Source organism: Bos indicus x Bos taurus, chromosome 8 (assembly GCF_003369695.1).
Source record: "Bos indicus x Bos taurus breed Angus x Brahman F1 hybrid chromosome 8, Bos_hybrid_MaternalHap_v2.0, whole genome shotgun sequence".
NCBI classification, from domain to species: domain Eukaryota; kingdom Metazoa; phylum Chordata; class Mammalia; order Artiodactyla; family Bovidae; genus Bos; species Bos indicus x Bos taurus.
In genome coordinates, this window is record NC_040083.1 from 98635578 (window position 1) to 98659330 (window position 23753).

At 39.0% G+C, this 23753-nt stretch overlaps 1 protein-coding gene across 1 annotated transcript in view; it reads right to left on the bottom strand.

The window, feature by feature from the left end:
* The window catches only part of TMEM245 (transmembrane protein 245), an 83683-nt gene that overhangs the window by 25927 nt on the left and 34003 nt on the right, over positions 1 to 23753 (bottom strand). Inside the window, exons 8-14 of the mRNA XM_027550456.1 lie at positions 23268 to 23372; positions 20173 to 20255; positions 19076 to 19166; positions 12845 to 12943; positions 8856 to 8987; positions 4712 to 4834; positions 4438 to 4583 (exon numbers count right to left, since the gene is read on the bottom strand). Coding sequence (XP_027406257.1) covers positions 4438 to 4583; positions 4712 to 4834; positions 8856 to 8987; positions 12845 to 12943; positions 19076 to 19166; positions 20173 to 20255; positions 23268 to 23372 — 779 coding nt within the window. The remainder of the gene's footprint in view (positions 1 to 4437; positions 4584 to 4711; positions 4835 to 8855; positions 8988 to 12844; positions 12944 to 19075; positions 19167 to 20172; positions 20256 to 23267; positions 23373 to 23753) is intronic.

Sequence of the window (23753 nt, forward strand, 5' to 3'; positions counted from 1 at the left end):
TGAAAAGTGAAAATGAAGTCGCTCAGTCGTGTCTGACTCTTAGCGACCCCATGGACTGCAGCCCACCAGGCTCCTCCGTCCATGGGATTTTCCAGGCAAGAGTACTGGAGTGGGGTGCCATTGCCTTCTCCGACTTACCCCTCTAGCACTAACTAAAAAAATCAACAAGAGGTTGTTTCAGTTACACGGACAAATAGCAAACATCTGTATCTCAACACTAGTTCTATTATAAGACTGATAAAATGAACGTAGTCATTTTTAAAGCACCACAAAGAAAAACTAAATATGAAGTTTTTAAAAGTCATTTATTTTCCTTAGAAACCTGAAGCAAAGTTTAGGCTTATTAGGTTGATCTTTAATCAAGCAAGTGAAAAAGGCATTATATTTACTGACTTGGTTATTATTTAAGAACTCTAGCTTAAATTATTAATAAATTACTTTAAACAAATTAATTTAATTTCCCCAAATATGCATGAAATTCTGCCTCTCTATTACAGCATTAGGAAATCTCTTCAAATAAGTGAAAATATATTTTCTTACAGCTTTAAACTCTTCCTTATACATTTCAACTTAAACAATATTTATAATCTTAAATCTACAACAATTTCCAATGAATATTTAAAATTTAATATTTCCAGTGAAAACTGCAAATACTGATTTACTAAATGATTGACATCGATTTCTATTAACCCTGGTATTTTCAATTCTGCAAAACTAGATGTGGGAAGCATGTTTACTTTCCAAATGAAAATCTCACAGTACACGCATTCTCCCATCAAACTGATCACTAGGGCCCCCACCACCCACCGCCCTGAGAAGCTGTAATCCCACAAGCAAGAGCCATACCCGTGTGCATGCACTCCTGTGAAAATATCACACACACTAAATTGCACTGAGGCCGTGACAACATGCAACTTAGTCATGTGCAATACCTCCACCAGAGCAAGCAGGATGGGGCGTCGGGGAAGAAGGGTGTGATGCAAACACTCAGGGCACGACATGCTCTAAGGGCAGGAACGTGGTTTGCGGGTAAAGGATGCATGCCACGAACTCAAAAATTCATGAAATGTAAACCCAACCACAAATGTAGTCAGGACAGAGGAACACTTATCCAGAATGGAGAAAAATAACAAAGATTCAGAAATTCAATGGGACAGTGTTTATATCAAATAACCACATATTTCAGAAGGCAAAGCTTGAAGAACAAAGACACTTTCACTGTCTGGACATGCAGTTCACTCCCAATTTCAATTCCACTTTTTAACTTATTAATGAATAATGTGAAGTGAGTCTAATAACTCACTTAACTGTAACAATGATGATGACTAATGATTGGTGCTTATAAAATCTGATATAACTGATAACTTACAGAAAAACTACAGCCTCAGGACATTGTAATAATATTTTCACGATCAATTATAGAATTGTTTCCCTCTTAAAATCTGTCTCCTTGAAGAAACATATTCCATCTTGAATATAATCCCTAAGAGCGAAAAAACTGACAGTTTGTGGAACTAGAGCTCATTGTTATCCTACATACATGAGAAATTTCTTTAGAGGCATCTATGTAAAATGCATATTTTAAGTCTTGAATTTGACCCAGTAAAGAAGTAAAAACCACTAAGACTGCTAAAAATCATCCTGAATTATAATCTATAATTTATATACCTTTAGAGTTGTGCTTAGAAAAATGGCCCAAGTTATCTTGTCTGCACCATATTTTTCAGACTCACAAAAATCTATCAATTTTGAGATCAATTAGGACTGTTGTACTGCTCCTGATGGTTGTTAAAACTTTTTCCATATTAAAAATAAAATGAATGGTTTTTGTATGAGTACACATTAGAACCAAGACATGGGCTACTGTTACAGCACATAATTAATGTGTACGATCCCAAGAAGATAAAGCAAATCTAACCTGTAAAGAGATATATATTTCCTTATATCGCTGTAGATGACTATACTCTCTCTAACCTCAAATTACTTCCTCAAACAAAGACCTCAATTTTTAAAAAATTTTCACTGAAACACAGTCAATTTACAATGTTGTGTTTGTTTCAGGTGTACAGTAAAGTGATTCACTTATACATACATATATATACACATATTTACACTCTTTTCCATTATAGTTATTATAAGATATTGAGTATCCTGTGATATATAGTAGGTCCTAGTTATATTTTATATATGGTGGTGTGTATATTTTAATCCCAAACTCCTAATTTGACCCTCTCCATATCCCCTTTGGTAATCAAGTTTGTTTTCTATGTCTGTGAATTTATTTGTTTTGTAAATAAGTTCGTTCACATCCTTTTTTTTTAGATTCCATATATAAGTGCTATCATATGGTATTTGTCTTTCTCTGCAAAGAACTAAATTTTTAGCTGCCGGCTTCATGTGTCCAGCTGAATAATGTTTACAATACCACAAATTTAGTTCATCACTTTTGACACAACCACTTCCTCCTGGAGGAAAGCATCATGGTATACCAGAAGAATGTGTGATCTCCATCAGCTGGATGTGGGTGCAAATCACAGCTTTGCTTACCAATTCCAAGAAACCATGACATTAAAGAGTAATGTTTAAAACAAAGGAGATGGCATTATCTGGTGTGGAAAAAAATGACTCAGTGACAGATACTCAGAGGATGGTCAGCTATGCTAATAAAGGTTATGTCAGGAAAATGTAGTCTCTTTCTTTAAGTTCTTTATAGACAAGCTAGATAATTTTCTCTAAGACTTGGCTTAAGTAACAGCACTTAGAGGATTCTGACAGCCTTGATATGGTTGATTCCATAACTTTACCCTACTGGGAAAACAAAGTTATTTTTCCTTTTTGATGATAATATTTGCATAAACTTATCTGAGTCAGACAGATGTCACTTAGATAAACTAATCTATTGCTAGATTAATAAAGATGATAACCGAAGGTCAAATAGGCTTAGAAGGGTTGCTGAAATCAAAAAGTTATCTTTCCTGAAGACAACTTCACCCTGAAAGGTGTTACAGCAGACAGTATAGTCCCAAACTTGGAAAAATGACATGGATGGCTCCGGGTGGATCCCTGCGAGCACCAAAGGGGATACCAGCTTTCTTGTTTTTAATCCCACTTACTGTCCAATAACGGCTTCCCAGGCGGCTCAGTGACCAAGAATCCTCCTGCCAATGCAGGAGACGAGGGTTTGATCCCTGGGTCAGAAAGATCCCCTAGAGGAGGAAATGGCAACCCATTCCACTATTCTTCCTGGGAAATCCCATGGACATTGGAGCCTGGCGGGCTGCAGATCATGGGGTCGCAAGAGAGTCAGACACAACTTAGTGACTGAAACAACTGTCTAATAAAGTCCACGAGGAACAAGGGGGGAAAGCCCAGCAAAGTTTCCAGAGAAAAATTCAGTTTAGGTGCATGCATGCTATTTGAATGTAACCAAGGACTTTCCAAAGATTAAAGTGGTATCCTCACCAGCTGTTACATGAACACAGTGGGGGAAAAAAAAAGCCAAAATCAGTCAGACAAAATTATCAGGTCAAATCAAGATTTCTGTGGAAGACTAGTTTCAAGCAATTACCATTTTCTTAAAAGTATGTGGAAACAGAAATGCCAGCCGAAGATTCACTATTCAGAGAAGCTTTAGATGCCTAACAACTTATTAAAAAAACAAGCTCTCATGGATAACATGAGGACTTAATTTGAGTAGCTATTCAACGGAAGTCAAATGAAGTAGAGTCTTATTAATGAGTTAAGAACAATGAGGGACAAAGGTTGGGGAAGGAGCTGAAACAAGGCTGCAAAAGGCTTCTCCCTATCTGACATGATGAAAAGGAAAAGGGAGTCAGTGACTTGGAAAGAGAATATGAAGAATGAAAGTTGAAGAATCAGCTCATTCAGAAGTCAAGCCTGTGATACATGGTTATGATATGACATGATGGAAGTTTCTGGCCAGAACCTATTCACACAGAGCCTATGATTTGGAGATAACTCCAAATTTCTCATTTCTAGGATCCAAAGTACCCCCTGCAGAGGGCACAGCCTGGCTGCAGAGGGCAATAGGAAGAAACAGGAAGGCCATCTACTCTCCTCCATGAGCAAAGTCAGAATTCCTGAGAGTACGAAGAGGCTTCTGAGAGAAGGTGAGGTGTACGTGTGGTGCAGGAGGGGCTTCTCCTGAATAAACCACGTGATGATTAGGAGCTGGAGTAAGAGCCTGTGGATGGAAAGCTGATGGGGACAGGCCACTGGATCTTTGCACATCACAGACTTGAGAGCAGGACACCGAAAATGTTTTACGTTATCCTCACAAAAGAGATTTTAAAAATTTGAAAACGCCAGTGTCCCTCAGTCGTTTAGCACTGAATGCTGCTAGGAAGACAGAAAAACAGGCCTCTCGTGGAGAGCAGTTTCTGATGGAAGTAAGAACAGCATAAATCTTATCCCTACCTGATAGCTTCTTCCACAGACTGGCCAATAATATTAGAAGAAGGACCTGGCTGAGAGAGTGGTGTCAGGCTTATCACCCACTTCACAGGCTTGTAGTACTCATCACTGGAACTTAACAGATAAAATAGTGTGGTCAGGAAAATTATCTGCAAAACAAAGGACAGTATCTCCTAAAATACCACATTTGGAAACTACAGGAAGGAAACACAAGCGGAACCAAGAATATGCTTTACTGGGGAAGGCATGCAACACGTGCTCAGCTGTGTGGACATACCAGCGACAGGACAAAGTTGAGGAGGGCAGTCCCGCTATAGAAGAGAATGGTCAGGAGCGTGGTGATGGTGGAGAAGAGCAGACTCACGTTCCGGCTCATGACGACCCACAGAGACTCTAAGATCTGCAAACATTCGAACGACGCTCAGTAAGGAAAATGGTTAGGCAAATCATGGTGAACCTACTGCAAACAGTAGGCCGCCATTAAAACATCCCTGCTGTAACACAGAAGTATATCTGATGATATAATGCTCTGTTTAAAAAACCAGACACAAAACGTTTATACACAGCATGATTATAACTATGTGAACATGGCACAGAGAAAAAATACCTACGGGAGAACATGCCAGAATGTACCCTGTGACTGGATGTAGCCTGTAGGACCACAAGTGCAGGCCAGGAAATCCTAATATCTGCTTATTAGTCACCTCCCCTACCACCTTGCCATCTCCAACTTAGAACAATCGAAAAATATAAAACATCACTTCAATGACCAGTAACGTCACAATAACAGAAACGAACCGAAGTCACAAAAACAAAATGAACAGATGGGGTCAGAGCTCTGCAACTGAAAATCTTTCCTCAGATAGATATGACCCTATATTAAGACCTACTGAGTTCATTTGATCTACCAGCAAATTCACTAGAACCAGATATTAATACATGTTAAATATGACTGAAAGAAGATGTATAATGTTTATAGTACCCCTACATGTTTCCATTTCCTGTCTCTTCATGAATTTAAAGTCCTACTTGATAATGTCTGTTCTATTATTATCCCCAAGAGGACTACTATATCTACTATTGTGGGCAAGAATCCCTTAGAAGAAATGCAGTAGCCCTCATAGTCAACAAAAGAGTCCAAAATGCAGTACTTGAGTGCAGTCTCAAAAATGAAAGAATGATCTCTGTTCATTTCCAAGGCAAACCATTCAATATCACAGTAATCCAAGTCTATGTTCCAACCACTAATGCTGAAGAAGCTGAAGTTAAACGGTTCAGTGAAGTTCTATAAGACCTCCTAAAACTAACATGAAAAAAAGATGTCCTTTTCATCACAGAGGACTGGAATGCAAAAGTAGGAAGTCAAGACATACCTGGAGTAACAGGCAAGTTTGGCCTTGGAGTACAAAATGAAGCAGGACAAAGGCTCACAGAGTACTGCCAAGGGAACACACTGGTCACACCAAACACCCTCTTTCCAACAACACAAGAGATGACTGAACACATGGACATCACTGGATGGTCAATACCTAAATCATATTGAGAGGACTATCCTCTCTTTTAATGAAAAACACGGAAGCAAGATGATCAGAAAAACACCATCCATCATAGCTTTCAAAATGCTTCCCTAAACCTCACAGCAAGGTAGTGAGGGAAGCAGTGGAGATGATATCATCTTTGTTTTACAGATATACTAACTGAAGCTCAAGGATTTTTTAAAATTTGCCCAAGGGCCTGAAGCTAATAAGTGGAACCAGAGCTGGGCACCAGAACTCCTAATATCTGTTTTATTTTGGTGCCCTTTTCAAAAGAGAAATTCTGTTTTCTGTCATATGTCCAAGTTATACCATCTGTTCTATGAAAGGCCTATCCATTCCTTTCCTGCCTCAAATGTACGACTTATAAAAGGCATATTTTGTTGTCCTCGATGTTTCTTGCAAACCTCAGCGCAGCCTTCATGAGAGGAGTTTGGAAGGCTAGTTTCATTTACAATAACTCCTTACATAAAATCTTGCAAATGCTTCATGATGCCTACAAAAATATGCATGACTGACTGTTTTGACCTTATGGGATAAAGAATGAATGAATAATGGCACTGATTCTAAGAAACAAACCAACAATGCCCTTACTTGTGATTTTGACAAGCATTCTTTTGGGGAATTCAGTCTTTTGGAATTTTTATTAAAAATTTTTTTAAAAAGTTTCTGGGTCAAACTGATAGGAAATACGCTGTGGTAATTCTTAAGAAATTAACGGAATACATTAACTGTAGACTGGTAGTTGCCAGCCACAATCCAGTAACTTTTCTATGTACTCAAAGGGATTAAGAAGAAAGGTTCAGAAAATAAGAAATAGATACTGGGTATTATAAAACTAAAAAACTGAATCAAGGGCTGACCTTGACATTTCTTAAAATTTTTTCTGATGAGATAGGTGGTGATGTTAAAGAACGTGATTTTTTTTTAATACTGTATAATAAAATATGTCAATATTTAGAAATTAATGAACATTAATTCCAAATGACCAGTGCACATTACAAAATCATGTAAGGGTGAAAGATCCATTCCTAGCCAAGACAGATCCATGGACCCTAATATAAGAGAGTAGAAAAAGTTCACTGATAACACTTTCAAATTCCACACTGCAACTAGCCTTAAAGAAATACCATCTGTTAAGTGTCAGAGTAGTATCAAAGAATTGTCCCAATGATCTGAAAAAGTTATTAAAAGACTTCCCTCTCTTTTCCAACTACATATCTGTGTGAGGCTGGATTTTCCTCACATACTCTAACCAAAACAACATATTCCAACAGACTTGAGTATAGGAACAAGTATGAGAATCCAGACATTAAATAGGTTTGCAAAAATGTAATGAAAGCCACTCTTATCACTAAATCATTATTTTGTTTTGGAAAATGGTTATTTTTCAAACACAAAAAGCATGTTCTTTATGTCAACAAGTAACGTTATATTTTAGTGATCTGTTAAATATTTTTCAAGTTCTCGGTTTTAACTGCTAATACAATAAATACCAATAGAATGCACATCAGCAAAAGCTCTTTGGAGCTCTCAGACCAAAAAGTTTGACAGCCACTGGACTAGAGAAAACAGAGGGAAGGGATTATCAAAAGCAACATTCTTAGAACTGAAGGACATGAATTTCTAGATTTAACGTCAAACTATCACAGCTCTATTAGGCGACTGGGAGGATGGGAAAATGTGAGTGCAGGAATGGGCGAAGGGCCCTACAGAGTCTTAAGAAAACCCCAGGGGAGCAGTAAGGAGGCACTGAGAGACTTGTATCTCCATCTTCCATGTCAGAAGCCGAAGATAACACTATGAAACCAAGGAAGAGCAGCATAAATATTATTTTAGAAATTTAGAGGTAAATACACAGAGAAAGTTAAAAGAATGCAGAGCTCTGGAGAATGAGACTGAAGGGGGAAGCACAGAGCAGGGGCAATGCTATTCACTATTTAACACCTTCAAGCATCTTTGACTTTTCAGCTATGGTCATCTCTTGTCCTGATAAAAATTAAAATTTAAAAACATCTAGCACAGCAAATCTCCACTTTTTAAAAAATTTTATTTTTTTAAAGACTTTTTTTTTTGATGTGGACCATTTTTTTTTTTAAACTCTTTATTGAATTTGCCACAACACTGCCTCCATTTTGTTTTGGTTTTTTGGCACCGAGGCACATGGGGTCCCCTAGCTCCTCAACTAGGAATCGAAGCTGTACCCTCTGCACTGGAAGGGCTTTTCCGAACCACTGGACCACCAGCGAAGTCCCAAACCTCCATTTCTATTAACATGATAAGAGTTACAAGTTTATTCACAAGAGAGGATTTCTCATCTCTGTGAAAAGCCACAGGCCCAGAGACCTCACAAAGTACGCTATGGAGTGAAACTCAGCAACACTGCAAACTGTTCCTTGCTGCCTCCGATCTTCTGGAAAGCAAGGCAGAGATGGATGGCGCATGAAGGAAGGACAGGAGGGATGACAGAAATCTAAGCCTTTAAACATCCAGTCTCTCTATTGTAACTGGAACCACATTTCTATCTGCCAAAGGACTTCACCAACCAAAGGCGGCTTCCCTTGCTAGTGGTTCAACGAGGGGGATCCTGATCAGTCTAGGCAAGAGGACATCAGTCTCAGAACCCGGGAGCCACAGCATCGTGCGTGCTTCCTCAGTCAGCATCTCTTGGTTACTCTTCAACCACAGAGGAGGGATCAGGGGAGCTACACTCGAGGCCTATGGCTTTGGGACATCTTTCTGGTGCATTTAGAACTCTCAAAACTGCAAAATCTCATGGCATTAAAAAACAGGGTGATGAAAGACATTTACAAGTGTGAAAAAAACCTGGGAATTAGAGTCTGTTTTTTCCTAAGTCCAATTTAGTTAAAAAATACTATTTCTTACCGAAAGAAACGTCTCGATGTTCTCGTGGACAAAGGACGCGATATCCTGCCAGTCGAGAATGTCCCCCAGCCAGCTATTCTGACGGCTTATGTGCAGCTTGTGCCCTCTGTGCCTTCCAGAGTGTGATACGTTCTGTGGAACAAAACAGTTCAGACATGAAATCCCCGTCCTAACCTGAAGACAAGAAGACACATAAATAGCCTACTTTGTTTCAGGTCCACTTGAGCAGTTTAGTAAATACACAGAGTTGAAAAACTTCGTATTATATCAGAAATTAACAAAGAACTCCATCAAAAAGACCCAAAATATATTTCTCTGTTTATATTCTAGCTACTGTGTCTCAGCCTAGCTTAAGTGCATCCCTCCTAAGCATGTTCATGAACACACTTTACTCATCAGTATATTCAATTGAACATGAACACAGCATATACTTTCATCTTATTTTCCCCCCCTTTCTCCCCTCTAACCTTTCTTTTAGTCTCCCATTTTTGCTTTTTCCCTCCTTTCCTCATCTACCATATTACTCTTCCAAAAAGCTAAAGAGAGCTGAGAGAAATAAAATATGAAAAAGTATAGCTAAAAGCAATATTAAATATAATGGTATGTATTAATCATATCTCAATAAAAGAGGGAAAAACAGAATATGAAAGAGAAGGGTGCAAAGGAGAAATCTAACTTGTCTATCGGGAAAAGAATTACATTGGCAGGTATGCAAGAATAACACATGTGGAAGGGTGATGAATAAACAAAGCGACTAGTAAGGTTAAAGTTTAGAAATAGAAGTAGATTCTTAACATTTTACATGTGTTTCCATTTTCGCACTTTTCCTAAAAACCCAGGGATGCCAATCTTCATTAGCAAAGAAAACATTAGGTCCTAGAAAAAGAGGTAAGCAATGCACTTACCCACTTATAAACCTATGCTTTTAAAACACTGACTGACCTCCCTGGACCATTCAGGAAGCTCCAAGTGGCTGAGGGACAGTAAAAGCTGTTTGTGTGTAGCAGAAGCCCCAGAATTAGCAGAAGAAACAAGATACAACCTTCGTAATTGGCTCTTCAGCAGGTATCTACCCAGAGATTCCCCAGTTAGGTTTTGTTTGGTTCTAATATTTATTTATTTATCTGGCTCCACTGGATCTTAGTTGTAGCTTGTGGGGTCTTTAGTTGCGCCAGGCAAACTCTTAGTTGTGGCATGTGGGATCTAGGTCTCCGACAAGGGCTCAAAGCCAGGCCCCCTGCACTGGGAGCTCAGAGTCTTAACCACTGGACCACCAGGAGGTACTCCCAGTGAGTTTTAACTCTCAATTATTGAAAACCCACAAAACCCATCACCACTCCTTCAACTTCTCCTAGGCAAGAGCCAACAAAGGTCCATGTAGTCAAAGCTATGGTTTTTCCAGTAGTCATGTATGGACATGAGAGTTGGACTATAAAGAAAGCTGAGTGCAGAAGAATTGATACTTTTGAACTATGGTGTTGGAGAAGACTCTTGAGAGTCCCGTGGACTGCAAGGAGATCCAACCAGTCCATCCTAAAGGAAATCAGTCCTGAATATTCAATGGAAGGACTGATGCTAAAGCTGAAACTTCAATACTTTGGCCACCTGATGCAAAGAACTGACTCACTGGAAAAGATCCTGACACTGGGAAAGATTGAAGGAGGGAAGAGAAGGGGATGACAGAGGATGAGATGGTTGGATGGCATCACCGACTCAATGGACATGAGTTTGAGTAAGCTCCAGGAGTTGGTGATGGACAGGGAAGTCTGGCGTGCTGCAGTCCATGGGGTTGCAAAGAGTCGGACATGACTGAGCGACTGAACTGAACTGGCAAGAGCACACAATGCTCTTGCATTGTCACTGGGGAACGTATGCAAATGTTCAATTGCGCCCTCCTCCCCGTTACCCAAGCTAACTCTGCCCCACTCGATTTCTCTCCCCCTGCATCGGCATCTTCCACAGCACAGTCCCTGATGGCCCAAGGGCCCTGCCAACCCATTGTACAGAATGGCCTGCATGACCACCTGCTTTCAAACAGTCGTTTTTATATTTAGTAAAAAATGATACTCATCAGTACAAGTAGCACTAAAGGTTTATTTAAAATAAAATTATCTCTAAACTTTCAGATCTATTTTAACTTCCTCAAAGAAAAAGTTCTTAATTCCAGAGCTGTACTGTCCCAAATAGTAGCCACTACCCACTTGTGGATACCGAGTACCTAAATGTAAAAGATAAACCAGATCTCTAACACTCAGAATGGAAAAGATTTAAATATAGAATCTCATCACTTTTTCATTCATTCCATATGGAAATGACATATATTGGGTATACTGTGTTAAGTAAAATACATTATTAAAATAAATTTCATCCATTCTTAGTTTTTTTTTTCTCTTTCTTTTTTTTAATGCAGCCACTAGAAAGTTAACATTACATATACGGCTTGCATCACACTTCTACTGTACAGATCTGGTTAAGAAGATGAGACACTGTTGAGTGCCGGGAGCCAGCGTGAGGAACTTTGCCCATGGCAAAGGTCATGAGGAAGGAGGCTCGGCATACGCAAAGGCGGGATCAAGCCTCAGGAGTCCCCCTGGGAATTCTCGAGCATCTACCCCGAAAACCAGAGTCTGCCTACTTTACTGCTTTGTGCTCTCACCTACACCTCTGACTTTACAGGGGGCTGTCCCCCACCACCTCTCTCTGAAAAAGAGTTAACTTACAGCTCCAGTTAATAAAGTTCCTGGGCGTGACAAGTGTTTCAACCTACAAACTCCTTTGGAAGTCCTCTAGCCTGCCTGAATAGGTTCTTCCAGCCACATGTGATTGTTCACAGCCTCCCAACCGTGAGAGGCATGAGATGTTCTAAACTGTCTAAATACAGATTCCTTTGAGCAGTTAAAAGATTGATTAGAAATTGTATTGGTGAAGCATTTTTCACTTGTTGGGCCAGTGTTTGCTGCTAAGTTTCCATATCCCTTACCTACTGTGTCCCTGGCAGTGTATTGATTAATATAATTGGTGTACAGGAATGTAAGTAGTAGCTTTAATGTTTGTAACCTTGGACCCTTGAGTTAATTCTTTTCTTGTTATAGCCCACCACACCTTTGCCCTATAGGAATGCAACTTTATCTAATGCTTTTGGAGGGTGGCACTTGACTTTAGAATGATCACCTTTACAGAAAAATAAGTTTTCTGAAGAAAGGATCATAAAATGTTAACCGGCCTCTTGGCCAGAAGATGATGTAATTCACCTAAACTTTTGCATATGATAAGTTTGCAGGAAGAAAGCCTGGCTTACTGCTGACTCTACAGCCCTTCCCCCATTGTCCTCTATGCACAACTTAAGGTATAAAAACTACTTTGGAAAATAAAGTGCAGGCCTTGTTCACGGAAACTTGGTCTCCCCATGTCATTCTTTCACCTTCTGGCTGAATTCCCATCTGGAGCGTGGAGGCTCGTCAAGCCTACTAATTATGCCTGGGCTTCTAAGATTTGACCAGGGAGGCCTTAGTGTCTCCTCTCCTTCGGGAGAACGGGAGGACGCCTGTGGCCTACGTAGGTGATGCAAATTCCTTATTTTGGAATTTTATTAGCTTTCCACGTAAACCAAGTTATTCAGCCTCTATTCTCCACTGAATTCTCACTAAGCTATCCTTATTTGATCACTGTTTATATCTTTAATTCTATCGTATCCTGATCGCCGAAGCAGTCTCCCCTTCAAATTCCCTGGATCCACCGGGGCTGGCTGGACCCCAGTAGTAGAGGATAATGAAAAGCAGATAGAACACCGATAACAGAGAAACTGATGGTTCTGCCATGGAAGTTAATCATCAGTTCAAGCTGACTTTTAATGACCTGAGGTTTAAGACCTTGCAGCTTAAAAATGTCAAGAAATGAAATCCCCGTGTTAACACAATCAGACCTAGTCAATGAGTCCATAAAAGGACACTATTCATTTACAACTGAAGTCCTTAGCTAAAATAACTTACCTTTACAAACCAAGAATGATACAGCCTATCCCAAAGTTCTAGTACTTGTTTTTCAATTACGGCCGTATTATTCACCTTATCTCCGAGAATTTTATGAAGCTGGAAGGAATACAGATATAATCTGAGTTAGTGTTTCAGGCAACAATCCAGTAAAATTAATACATGCTGGTCTTTACATTTGTTCCAAATCAAACTAAAATGTCCCAGACTATTTAACTGCCTCCAACCACACTGTTCTTTCCTTAAACTCTACTCAGTATTTCCAGTAAATACTCTCTCTCCCATCTTTTTGCTTCTTTATTCTTTCCTTTATTCTTAGGTCTCTAGGAAAACTTCTTTAGGTCTTAAGAGAACAAAGCCATGCTTACTGACTTTTCTGATCTCATCTGCCCAGAGAAAAATCTTTCCCAAGTAACCCTGGTGCTCAACCATTATATGGAAGGGTCATGCTACATTTACCACTAGTATTAGAATTACCACACAACGTTAGGTGAAATTTTAGAACCTTAGCTATAAACACAAGTCTCCCTTTGAATACGCTCAGAGATGTTAGGTCTCAGTGTGTTACTTGCTTAGTTGTGTCCGACTCTGCGACCCCATGGGACTGTGGCCCTCCAGGCTCCTGTGTCCATGGGGTTCTCCAGGCAAGAATGCAGGAGTGGGTAGCCATTCCCTTCTCTAGACCCAGGGATCTTCTTCCAGACCCAGGGATTGAACTCGGGTCTCCTGCACTGCAGGCAGATTCCTTACTGTCTGAGCCAGAGATGTCAGGTCTCAGAGTTATGACCAATTAGACTGGCTTCTGGGTTCGGGAAATCAAAAACACTAAGACAAGATAACTTGGAGAAAGCTAGTCATTATAGTATCTCATCCTACATGTTATGTGTTATTAAAACCATACGGTAATCTTAAAGATGCTTTTAAAAAGACAATGATTTATTGCCCCACTTAATACAACTGCTGCCATTTTCCCCTCTGCAACCTTCTGCCTGCTTACACAGATACAGTTTAGAATTCTATATTTTCTTTTGCATCATAAGTATTTCATTTTTACTCTTCAACACTAACCTTTATTTTTATATGGTTTCATATTAGCTAAGTTTTTCTATTATTATTTAATCAATCATAGGACATAGAGATGGTTCCCAATTTATAATGTCACAAGTAACACTGCAATAAATATCTTTATGCAACTTTTTTATTACTAACATTAAGATAAACATACAGGAATCAAAGGAAATAAGCATTTTAATGACTCCAGTCAAACACTGCTAAACTGTCTTCTATAAGGACTATACCAATTAATACTTTCCAATGTTGTATGAAAGAACCAATTTTTCCCAAACCTTATGAACTGATAAATTATTAAATTATTAGATAATTTAATAGGTGTGAAATGGTAATAATTATTTATATTTTTCTTTAGTGATCAGAGTGACCATTTTCCATGTTGGTTTTCAATGTGTATTTCCTTTTGTGTGACCTAACCATATCTTTTGACCATTTAATGCTGATCTTATAGACACCTGAACCAGTTTTTTGACATATTTGATACAAATATATCTGCTCAGTGTTTTCTCTTACATTTGATTTATTCACAAACCAAAGACAAATTAGTGAATATAAAAGCCATTCATCTTTGCATAGTATTTTAGTTTACAAATGGCTCTCACCTACATTCTATGACCTTTGCAACAATCTCAACAAAGTTGGACAGAAAAATGTTTGGTTAACCCTTTATTCTTTTAAAATGAGAAAACAGAATCTATGATAGGCCCAAGGTCATGCAGCTAAGAGTTGGAACTAAAAGTAGCAGAGTTAGGATCAAAAGCTGTCTAATAGTCTTTCATCTACAGCATATATAACCTATGGACAAAGAACACCTAACAGAGCAAATTATCCACAATAATTAAAACCCACCATTACCCCTATTCTAACTCTCCCTACTTATTTCACAATCATGGGGATTTAGTCTTTTTAAAAAAGTTTTATTTATTTATTCATCCATAATGTTTTTGGCTGTGCTGGGTCTTCATGGTTGTGGCGAGCAGGCGTTACTCTCTAGCTGTGGTGTGCGGGCTTCTCAAGGTGCTGGCTTCTCCTGTTGCCGAGCACTGGCGCCAGGCACACAGGCTACAGCAGTTGTGGCACACGGGCTTGGCTGCCCACAGCAGGTGGAATCTTCCCTGATCAGGGATGGAACCCGCGTCCCCTGCCTTGGCAGGCGGATTTTTAAACTGGACCACTAAGGAAGTCCTCTACTGACTTTAACTGTGTTTTTTATATATTATGATTGTCAGATTCTCACACTCCTATGACCCATTCTGTCAGCCTCTGGGATCTTTTACCAGAAGAAGCCTAAAATGGTCACAGCCAGCCTCCAGTTTTGGCTGCTTGCACAGTGGCCTTTACTGCAATAAAGCACTATTTCAAACTGACATCTCCTTTAGCTGTCTCACTCCCAGCACAACGGTGAATAACTAAAATACCACAACTATTAACTAAAAGGAGTTGCTGCTGTTTAATCGATAAGTCATGTCTGACTCTTTTGCAACTCCATGGATGGTAGCCCGCGAGGCTCCTCTGCCCATAGGATTTCCCAGGCAAGAATATTGGAATAGGTAGCCATTTCCTTCTCCGGGGGATCTTCTTGACCCAGGATCAAAGGCGCATCTCCTGCACTGGCGAGCAGATTCTTTACCACCGAGGCACCTGGGAAGCCTAACTCAAGAGAGAGTTCAGCAAAATTTTGCAGCATGTTATAAAACACTCTATTCAAATTTGCGGTGCTATCAATCATAGCAGAACACTACAGACCCCAATTACCAGCCTGCACCATTGTATTATCAAAAGCCACAAGGAAGACCGGGCCAGAGAACTGAGTTTAACGGGCACAGCACCACTGCTACAAAAAATCACTGAAGCACACACCCTGCTGGAGGAATGAGATGCTCTTTGTATGTGGAACCCAATGCCACACTAAGAGCAGTCAGAATGCCCTCTGAGGGCGGTGTAACTTAAGGCAAACAGCCTAATCTACAAAAATAGGAGTAACTCAGAAGGCAAATGTCTGGTCCAACCTTGCTTGAAATCTTGGTAGCATGTGATACAACCAAGTCTTTCTTGAAACATTTTCTTCTGTAGACCTCGCTGACACACAGGGTGCATCGCAGGGCTTCTCCTCCTCCACCTTCTCTGCTGGCTCACTTCTCTGGCCTTCAAAAGCCTAAGTGTGCAGGAAACTATGTCTGGTCCTCCTCAAGCCATACTCTCTCCTTAGGCCGCGATACAGGCTTAATGGTGTCCTCCACCTCTAAATTGTTATGTAAAGTCCTAACCCCCAGGACCCCAGAATGTGAGAGTATTTGGAGACAGGGTCTTGAAGAAAGTAATCAAGTTAAAATGAGATCACTGAATGCTGAGGAACGAGCCAACTAGAGGGTTTGACTAGAACCATGACCATGAACAGAGGACATAGGAGATACAGCTGACAAAGTAGGCTGGAAGCACATAGAAAGTAACCTTCTCTGTTCATACCTAAACAAAGGCTATAAAAAACTTTTCTTCTTTCCTGAGTGTGGCATTCCGTCACCACCTAGTTTTGGCCCTTTCTACACTGTAGTTCTTAGTATTCAATTCTTATATGACTCTTAGCTGGATTAGATCTGAGCTACCTCTGCAATGTCAATGACTCTTAAAAAAAAAAAAAAATTATTGAGATATAACTCACACACCTTACAATTCACCCATTTAGGTGCATAACTCAACAGTTTTTTTTTTTTGCATTCACAGTTATGCAATCATTACCACAATCTATTTGGAACATTCTCAAGCCCCCAGAAGTTAACTCCATACTCACTAGTAATCACTCTTCCATTTCTTCCCAATCCCCTACCCTTGAAAACCACTACTCTATGTTTCTATAGATAAGCCTCTCACACATTTTATATAAGTGGAATCATACTTATGTGGTCTTTTATGACTGCTTCTTTGACTTAGTAATGATTTCAAGGTTCATCCATGTTGTAAAATGTATCAGTACTTCCTTTTTATGGTCAAATAATAGTCCATTATACAGATATACCACATTTTATTTATCCATTCAATTCAATGGTTGTTTTTAGATTTTATCCCTGTGCCTCCTAAATCAGGATCACAAATATTTTACAACTTTTTGTAGAAAAATCATGTCTCTTCCAAGGTCTTCCATTTTAGACTCTCAAGTATAAGGTTTCAAATCTATTTTTTCCTCTAAGTAATTAAAAATTTACTTTAAAATCTAAGGCACATTCTTCCAACTATCCAAATTCCCTTTATTATTTTCCCAAACAGGTAAGAATTCCAGAATGAAAGTTTCTCCTAAACAGATAATTCAAGAATTAAACACTACGTTATCCACAGTATACGTCAGGCAAACATACATCTAAACATCTAAAAGTCCTCTGCAACATTCGGTCTTCCTTCCATGATGGTTCTGAGAAGCATGTGCACACACAGTGGAGCCCTGACCAACACCGGTTTGAACAGTGCAGGTCCACTTACATGTGAATCGTTCTCACTAAATATGTGCTACAGTGGTACAAGATCTGTGGCTGGTGGAATCTAAGAATGCAAAACCAGGTAAGTGAGAGCCAACTGTAAAGTCAGAGACTTTTCAACTACAGGGAAGGTCAGCACCTCTAACCACCACATTGTTCAAGGTCAAGTGTACTTATCTTTTGTTTATTCAATAAATATTTTCTTTAAAACTTCCATGTGACAGTGGATTTCATTATCTGGTATGGACCCAGGAAAATCAGTAAACACATCTTTCTCCTAACTTTTAACTTGACCATGAGTCTATCCTAGGTTAGCAGATTATTGTACGTATAGTGTAAATGGCAACCCACTCCAGTGTTCTTGCCTGGTGAATCCCAGGGACTGGCGAGCCTGGTGGGCTGCCGTCTATGGGGTCGCACAGAGTCAGACACGACTGAAGCGACTTAGCAGCAGCAGCAGCAGTGTAATTTCCAAAAGGTGGCGCAGTGGTAAAGAATCCATCTGCCAGTGCAGGAGATACAAGAGATGCGGGCTTGATCCCTGGGTCGGGAAGATCCCCAGGAGGAAAAAATGGTAACCCACTCTAGTATTCTTGCCTGGAAAATTCCATGGACAGAGAAGCCTGGCAGGCCACAGTCCATGGGGTCACAAAGAGTCAGACACAGTTGAGCAACTGAGTAGACATGTATACACAGTGTAATTTATTTTGTTTTTTAGATGCTGAATTTGAATTTTAAACAGGGAATTTTTTGGCACACATCTCAGTGCAACAAGTTTCGGCAATCCCTAGATAATCCTAATTACCTCATACATTAAAACTATAAATTACCTTCATTTCCATAGGAAAAACTAGGGAAAAAAAGTGATGTCCCAAATTTGTATCATGGAGTCTGATCCTTAGCTACAAGAGCTGTGTCTTTTCCTCTGCCTTTTGTTTCCCCTTCACAAAACTTCAGTCAAACTCACCTCCTCAAGTACACTCCTATCTCTGTATCTTGGATCACATAAATACCCCTTCTTAAAATATACCCTTCCTTCTCTCTATTCATCCAGGATCTATCATTCCATTCCTTCACAGTTTATCTCAAGTGCCACATTAAAGCACTTAGATCAGCTCCGGGCACACACTTTTAGCATATCATAGTAGAAAGAGCAAAGGATTTAGAATTTCTACAGTCTGAAAGCAAGCTCTGTGATTTATTACATGACCAGTGGGAATTTACTTAAGTAAATTTACATAAGTCTGTTTCCTTGTCTATAAAGGGGGTAAAATAATTCAGACTACTCTAGGTTTCTTGGAAAGATTAAATGAAACAAATTGGAAACTGTTGAGTACAGTTATCAGCAGATAATAAAATTTAATAGGTGTTAATAATTTTTTCTCCACAAAGCCATATTTGATCAGCCAAGCTTAGTGATCATTCTGTCCTAATGTACAAACAATTAATCAGATCTATTTTGAACATGAAGCAAATCCCCAGCCTCTTGGATTGTTCAGGCTACCAGCAATTATCAATAGGATTGTCCAGATGGTTTTATTTCATCCTATGTTGACTGTTGATTTATAGATTTAAGCCTATTTCAATAACAGAAATTATAAACAGAATCTCCATTTTTGCTTTATCAAAGCAAGAAGTCACTACCAATGAAGACCCTGCAAAGAAAAAACTGTGAAAATAGCTCTTTCCTTACCTTGTGGGTTATCCATTCTCGCCCATACTGATATACGTTGTTGGCTGCAGAATTAAGGGCTCTTTGAACAACCTGAGCCTCAGGAAGCCAACTAATTCAAAATAAAGAAAGGAAAAATGAAAAACTGGTATAGTGTACTGCACCAGTAATCCCTGGAACTTAATTTTTTAAACAATCATTTACAATTTATAATTCTAAAACTTGCAGAGTATTTCCTAACAAATTACTGACTACCATGGGGGTAGTTAAAAAAAAAAATAAAAGAGGAGGCCATACAATTTGTCATCAAGTTCAATTAGGTGAACAGCATAATCCTAGGAACACTCTCCACGAAAAAGTAAAAACCCTCTCACAGAAGCCAAATTAAACAAGTAGGCAAAGAGATCCTACAGGCGTTGGCAGACTTTTTTTTTCTGTAAAGGGCCAAGGCGTAAATATTTTAGGCTTTTCGGGACATATGATCTGTATCACAACTACTCAATTCTGTCTGCTTTTTTCTGCAGCCTCCAAATAGCCACAGACAACATGACATGAACAGGTGTAGGCTGTTCCAATAAATCTTTATGGAACAGGTGGTTGGATTTGGTTCTGAGCCGTAGTCTGCCAACTCTGCCACAAAAAATGATACAGTATGGGAAAGCTGCTGACTCTGCCATGGCGGGGATTTTCTTGAATCCCTTAACCTCTGATCCTGTTTCCTCATCTGTAAAATGGGGATAACGTCTTCAGCAAACAACATAATGTAGGGGAAAGCTTAGTAAATCAAAGACATGTTGTATACTGTGAGACTCAATTCAATATTCGGACTTTCCCCTCTGCTCTCCTCCATCCCATTACGTGTCATTCTCATGCAAAAATGACAACATTCAACAAAGTTTTGCAAACTCTTCTCTCTTCTCTCTTCCAAGGTAACTGTACCAATGAAGATCATTTCATAAAAACAGACATAGAACCTAGGCCATTCATCTCTGTTTGTCAAAATTACATCCACCATCCCATTACATGTCATTCTCATGCAAAAATGACAACATTCACAAAGTTTTGGCAAACTCTTCTCTGGCCATCCATCTCTATTTTTGTCAAAATTACATTCTTACTTTGCCCACTCAGGATGATTTGCTAGAGTTTCATTAATCAAATTGCTTGTGACTTCAATCATGTGTACACTCTCTTGATGTACCTGTATTACGGACAGGAAAAGAGTATCAATAAAAATTAAACTCAATTTAACATTTATCTTTTATACTACTCTAGGAACAATGCTTTAAGCGTCAAGTAATTAGATATCTGAGGGTCAGTTAACTTAAGAGACTGCACTGAACAGCCACTATCCATTACAAGGCAACTCTAGATTGTTTTTTAACTCTGGGAGCTGTCGTTTTGTTTCAGTAAGCAAACAATTTACCTGTAATAACTGCAAAGTTTGTCTTCCCTGTCATTAATGTCTCTACTCAGTGTTTTTTATTTTTTGAAAACCCCAAGGGTCCCCCCTGAACCTGAACAGCTAAACAGTCCGCCAAGAACGTTGCCATAAAGTTATGCTCCGACACTTCACACTCGGAAGCTGCATCCTTTCTAGCCTGAGATGTGTGAAACTTGAGAAATGTCATCAAAGGCACAACAAATGTGCAAATCTCCCCAGGCTTTCAAAATTCACAGGATACCTTAGGGTCTCCCATATACCATTCTAAAATGTGATTTATTAATCTCAGCCCTTCTGTGCCTTTCTTGCTTCCAGAACCTCTCTCTTTAATTCACAGCTTCTCTGTTCCCAGTCCCAAACCAAATCCACCACAACCCATAAGAAAATCTGTAGGTTTTTTCTGCCCACACAAGGCAGGTGAAGATAAGTAATTCCAAGTAAAAAAGCCACAAACTACATGCTTTTATCAAATGCAGTAGCAGTTTTTCACAAGCAAACAGTCCTCAAACTATTGCCTAACTGATCATTTTTCAATGCCCTGATATGGTGTTTATAATAATTTTTATACCATTTAATTCTTGCTTTAGGTAGAAAGGAATTACCTAACATCCTCAACTCTGCTATTATCCCAAAATATACTAGGAACATGGAGGCAAAAAGGATTTTCTGACAAACTGGATATGCATGTATTAATAAAAGAAAAAAAGTAGTCAAGAATGACCCTGAGGCTTTTCACCTGAGCAAGCAGAATGAAGCTGTCACTTACTTGAAATGAGAAGAACAGACAAGCATGGGAAGGTCTGGGATTCAGTTCTGACATGTTATATTTGAGATGTCTATTAAGACATTCAAATGGATACTGTCATGGTGTTTTAGAGAAAGATCCTTTTATTAGCTAGGAGAATGAACTAGATAACCAGTAAGTTTCCTTCAAAAGCTCAGTTTGCATGAGTCCTAAACTACAAAGAAATGGTTCAGTAATAATTGTTATCAAAGTTCAGGGAAGCAAAAGCTCACTGAAGCATGAAATGAACAAAGGAAAAAAAAGATGAAACAATTGAGATGAGCAGGCAAGAAGACTCTACACAAAGGGACTAAGAAGGGAAAGTGGAATAGGAGAGGAAAGAGAGAAAAAAAAGGAAAAGAATTACATACTGGTGAAAGGTTTCTCTAAGAACTAGAAAAACATACAGAGGGAGGTTTAGGTGGAATATAACACAGACAAAGACAGACCTCTCAAGTCTGTAGAGCCTAAATAAGTGACTATACATGATTAAAATCCAAAGAAAAGGTAAAAACTGCATTTTAACTGAAACAGGTATAGAGAGAGCAGGTTGTTAGAAGCAAATGATAAAATCAGGGCATACTGAGGCTAAGAGTGACTGAGAACAGGACTTCCAAGTAGAAAGTCAAATAGTAGGAAACAGTGTAATTCTTTAGTAAATTGCTGCATATTAGATTATCTATTGCTAATAGGTACATCTGCTGCTGCTACTGCTAAGTCACCATATCTCTACAGCACTATATGAAAATGGTTCACATCCAGGATATCAGGTAAGCTTCACAATTTCTGGAAAACAACATATAAAAATCTGGGGTGCAGAGTTCAGTAGGGTCCAAATAAAATAAAGACTGTGATAGACTACAAAAGTTTTTTGAAAAGCTAGTAAGAGACAAAAAATTTAGCTGAACTTTGGAGAATGATTTTCTTTGATGAAAGAGGGGTAATAAGGACTAAATTTTTTTATATCCTCTCAAAATTCATCTGTTGAAAGCCTAACATCCAATGTTGATAGGTATAAGAGATAGGGCCTTTGGGAAGTAATTAGGTCATGAGGGTGATGCTCTCATGATGGGACTGGTGGTGGTGGTTTAGTCGCTGTGGTGGTTTAGTCCCTAAGTCGTGTCCAACTCTTGTGACCCCATGGGCTGCAGCCCACCAGGCTCCCCTGTCAATAGCATTTTCCAGGCAAGAATACTGGAGTGGGTTGCCATTTTCTTCTCCAGGGGGTCTTCCCAATCCAGGGATCGAACCCAGGTCTCCTGCACTGCAGGCAGATTCTTTACTGACTGAGCTACCATGGAAGACCTGATGGAAGACACAATGGGATTAGCGTCCTTAAACGAAGAAATACAAAGATGTTCTTTCTCCCTATCATGTGAGAATACAAGGAGAAAACAGCCACCTATAAGCCAGGAACAGAGCCTTTACCAAGAAGCTGACCATGCTCACACTTTCATCCGGGGCTCTCAGCCTCCAGAACTATGAGAAATAAATGTTTGTTGTTTAAGGCACTTGGTGTATGGTATTCTGTTATAGCAGTCCAAACTAGTAAGGTGGAAAGGAAATGCAAGCTGGAAGGATCTGGAAAGTGAGAAATAGCTTAATGGTAAATCAGCAGAAAGAACAATGAGACATGAAGGAAGGAATCAAATTCTGATCAAGTGAACAGGATCTACGCTAGGAGTCATGGACCAGATCATAGTTCTCCTTTTGAGAGAAGAACCCACTTTTCCCTCAGTATCTCCATTTTTCATCTGCCATTTACCTCAGAGGATTTTTATGATAATAAAATTTAAATGATAAAAATACATTAGGCAAATTCATGGCAAAACCAGCAATACAAAAATCATAAATACTTTAAATGCTGTAATTATTTATAAGCAAAGTAACATTTCCTATGCATGCAACTGCTGGCTTCTTATCCATACAACAAATTCTAACAGTTAAAGAGTTTATTAATGGTGATAGCAATTGTTGTACTGTACCTTTGCAGTCAGGAGTAGGGCTAAAAGAAGTGTTCCTATCACTAACAAAAATATGATGAAAATGCTAATTATTTTGTCTAACATCTTCTCCAACCAGATGATCATCTGTACAGAAATGAGAAAGAGAATTAGTCATCTTTCAAGCACAGCTTCATAAAAACACATGTGCATTCAAACTTCATGAAGACAAAACAGGATATTCAGCATTGCAGAAACTATGGCATAATGATTAAAGCAGCGAAAGCTATAAGCCACTTTAGAAAATTAACTAACAATGTTAATTGTTGTTATAGAAAGAGCTTATTATTGTCACTTCTAAGAAAAGGCAATCAATTTGAGTATAACCTAAATCTATGCTTGGATTCTCATATTGTGGTATGTTGACATTTCAAATTAGAATTTACGATCTGATAAACATTCTAAACTAAATGATGACAATCCATTAGTGACCTCAAATCTCTACTGTCAATTAGCAAATAGATATGA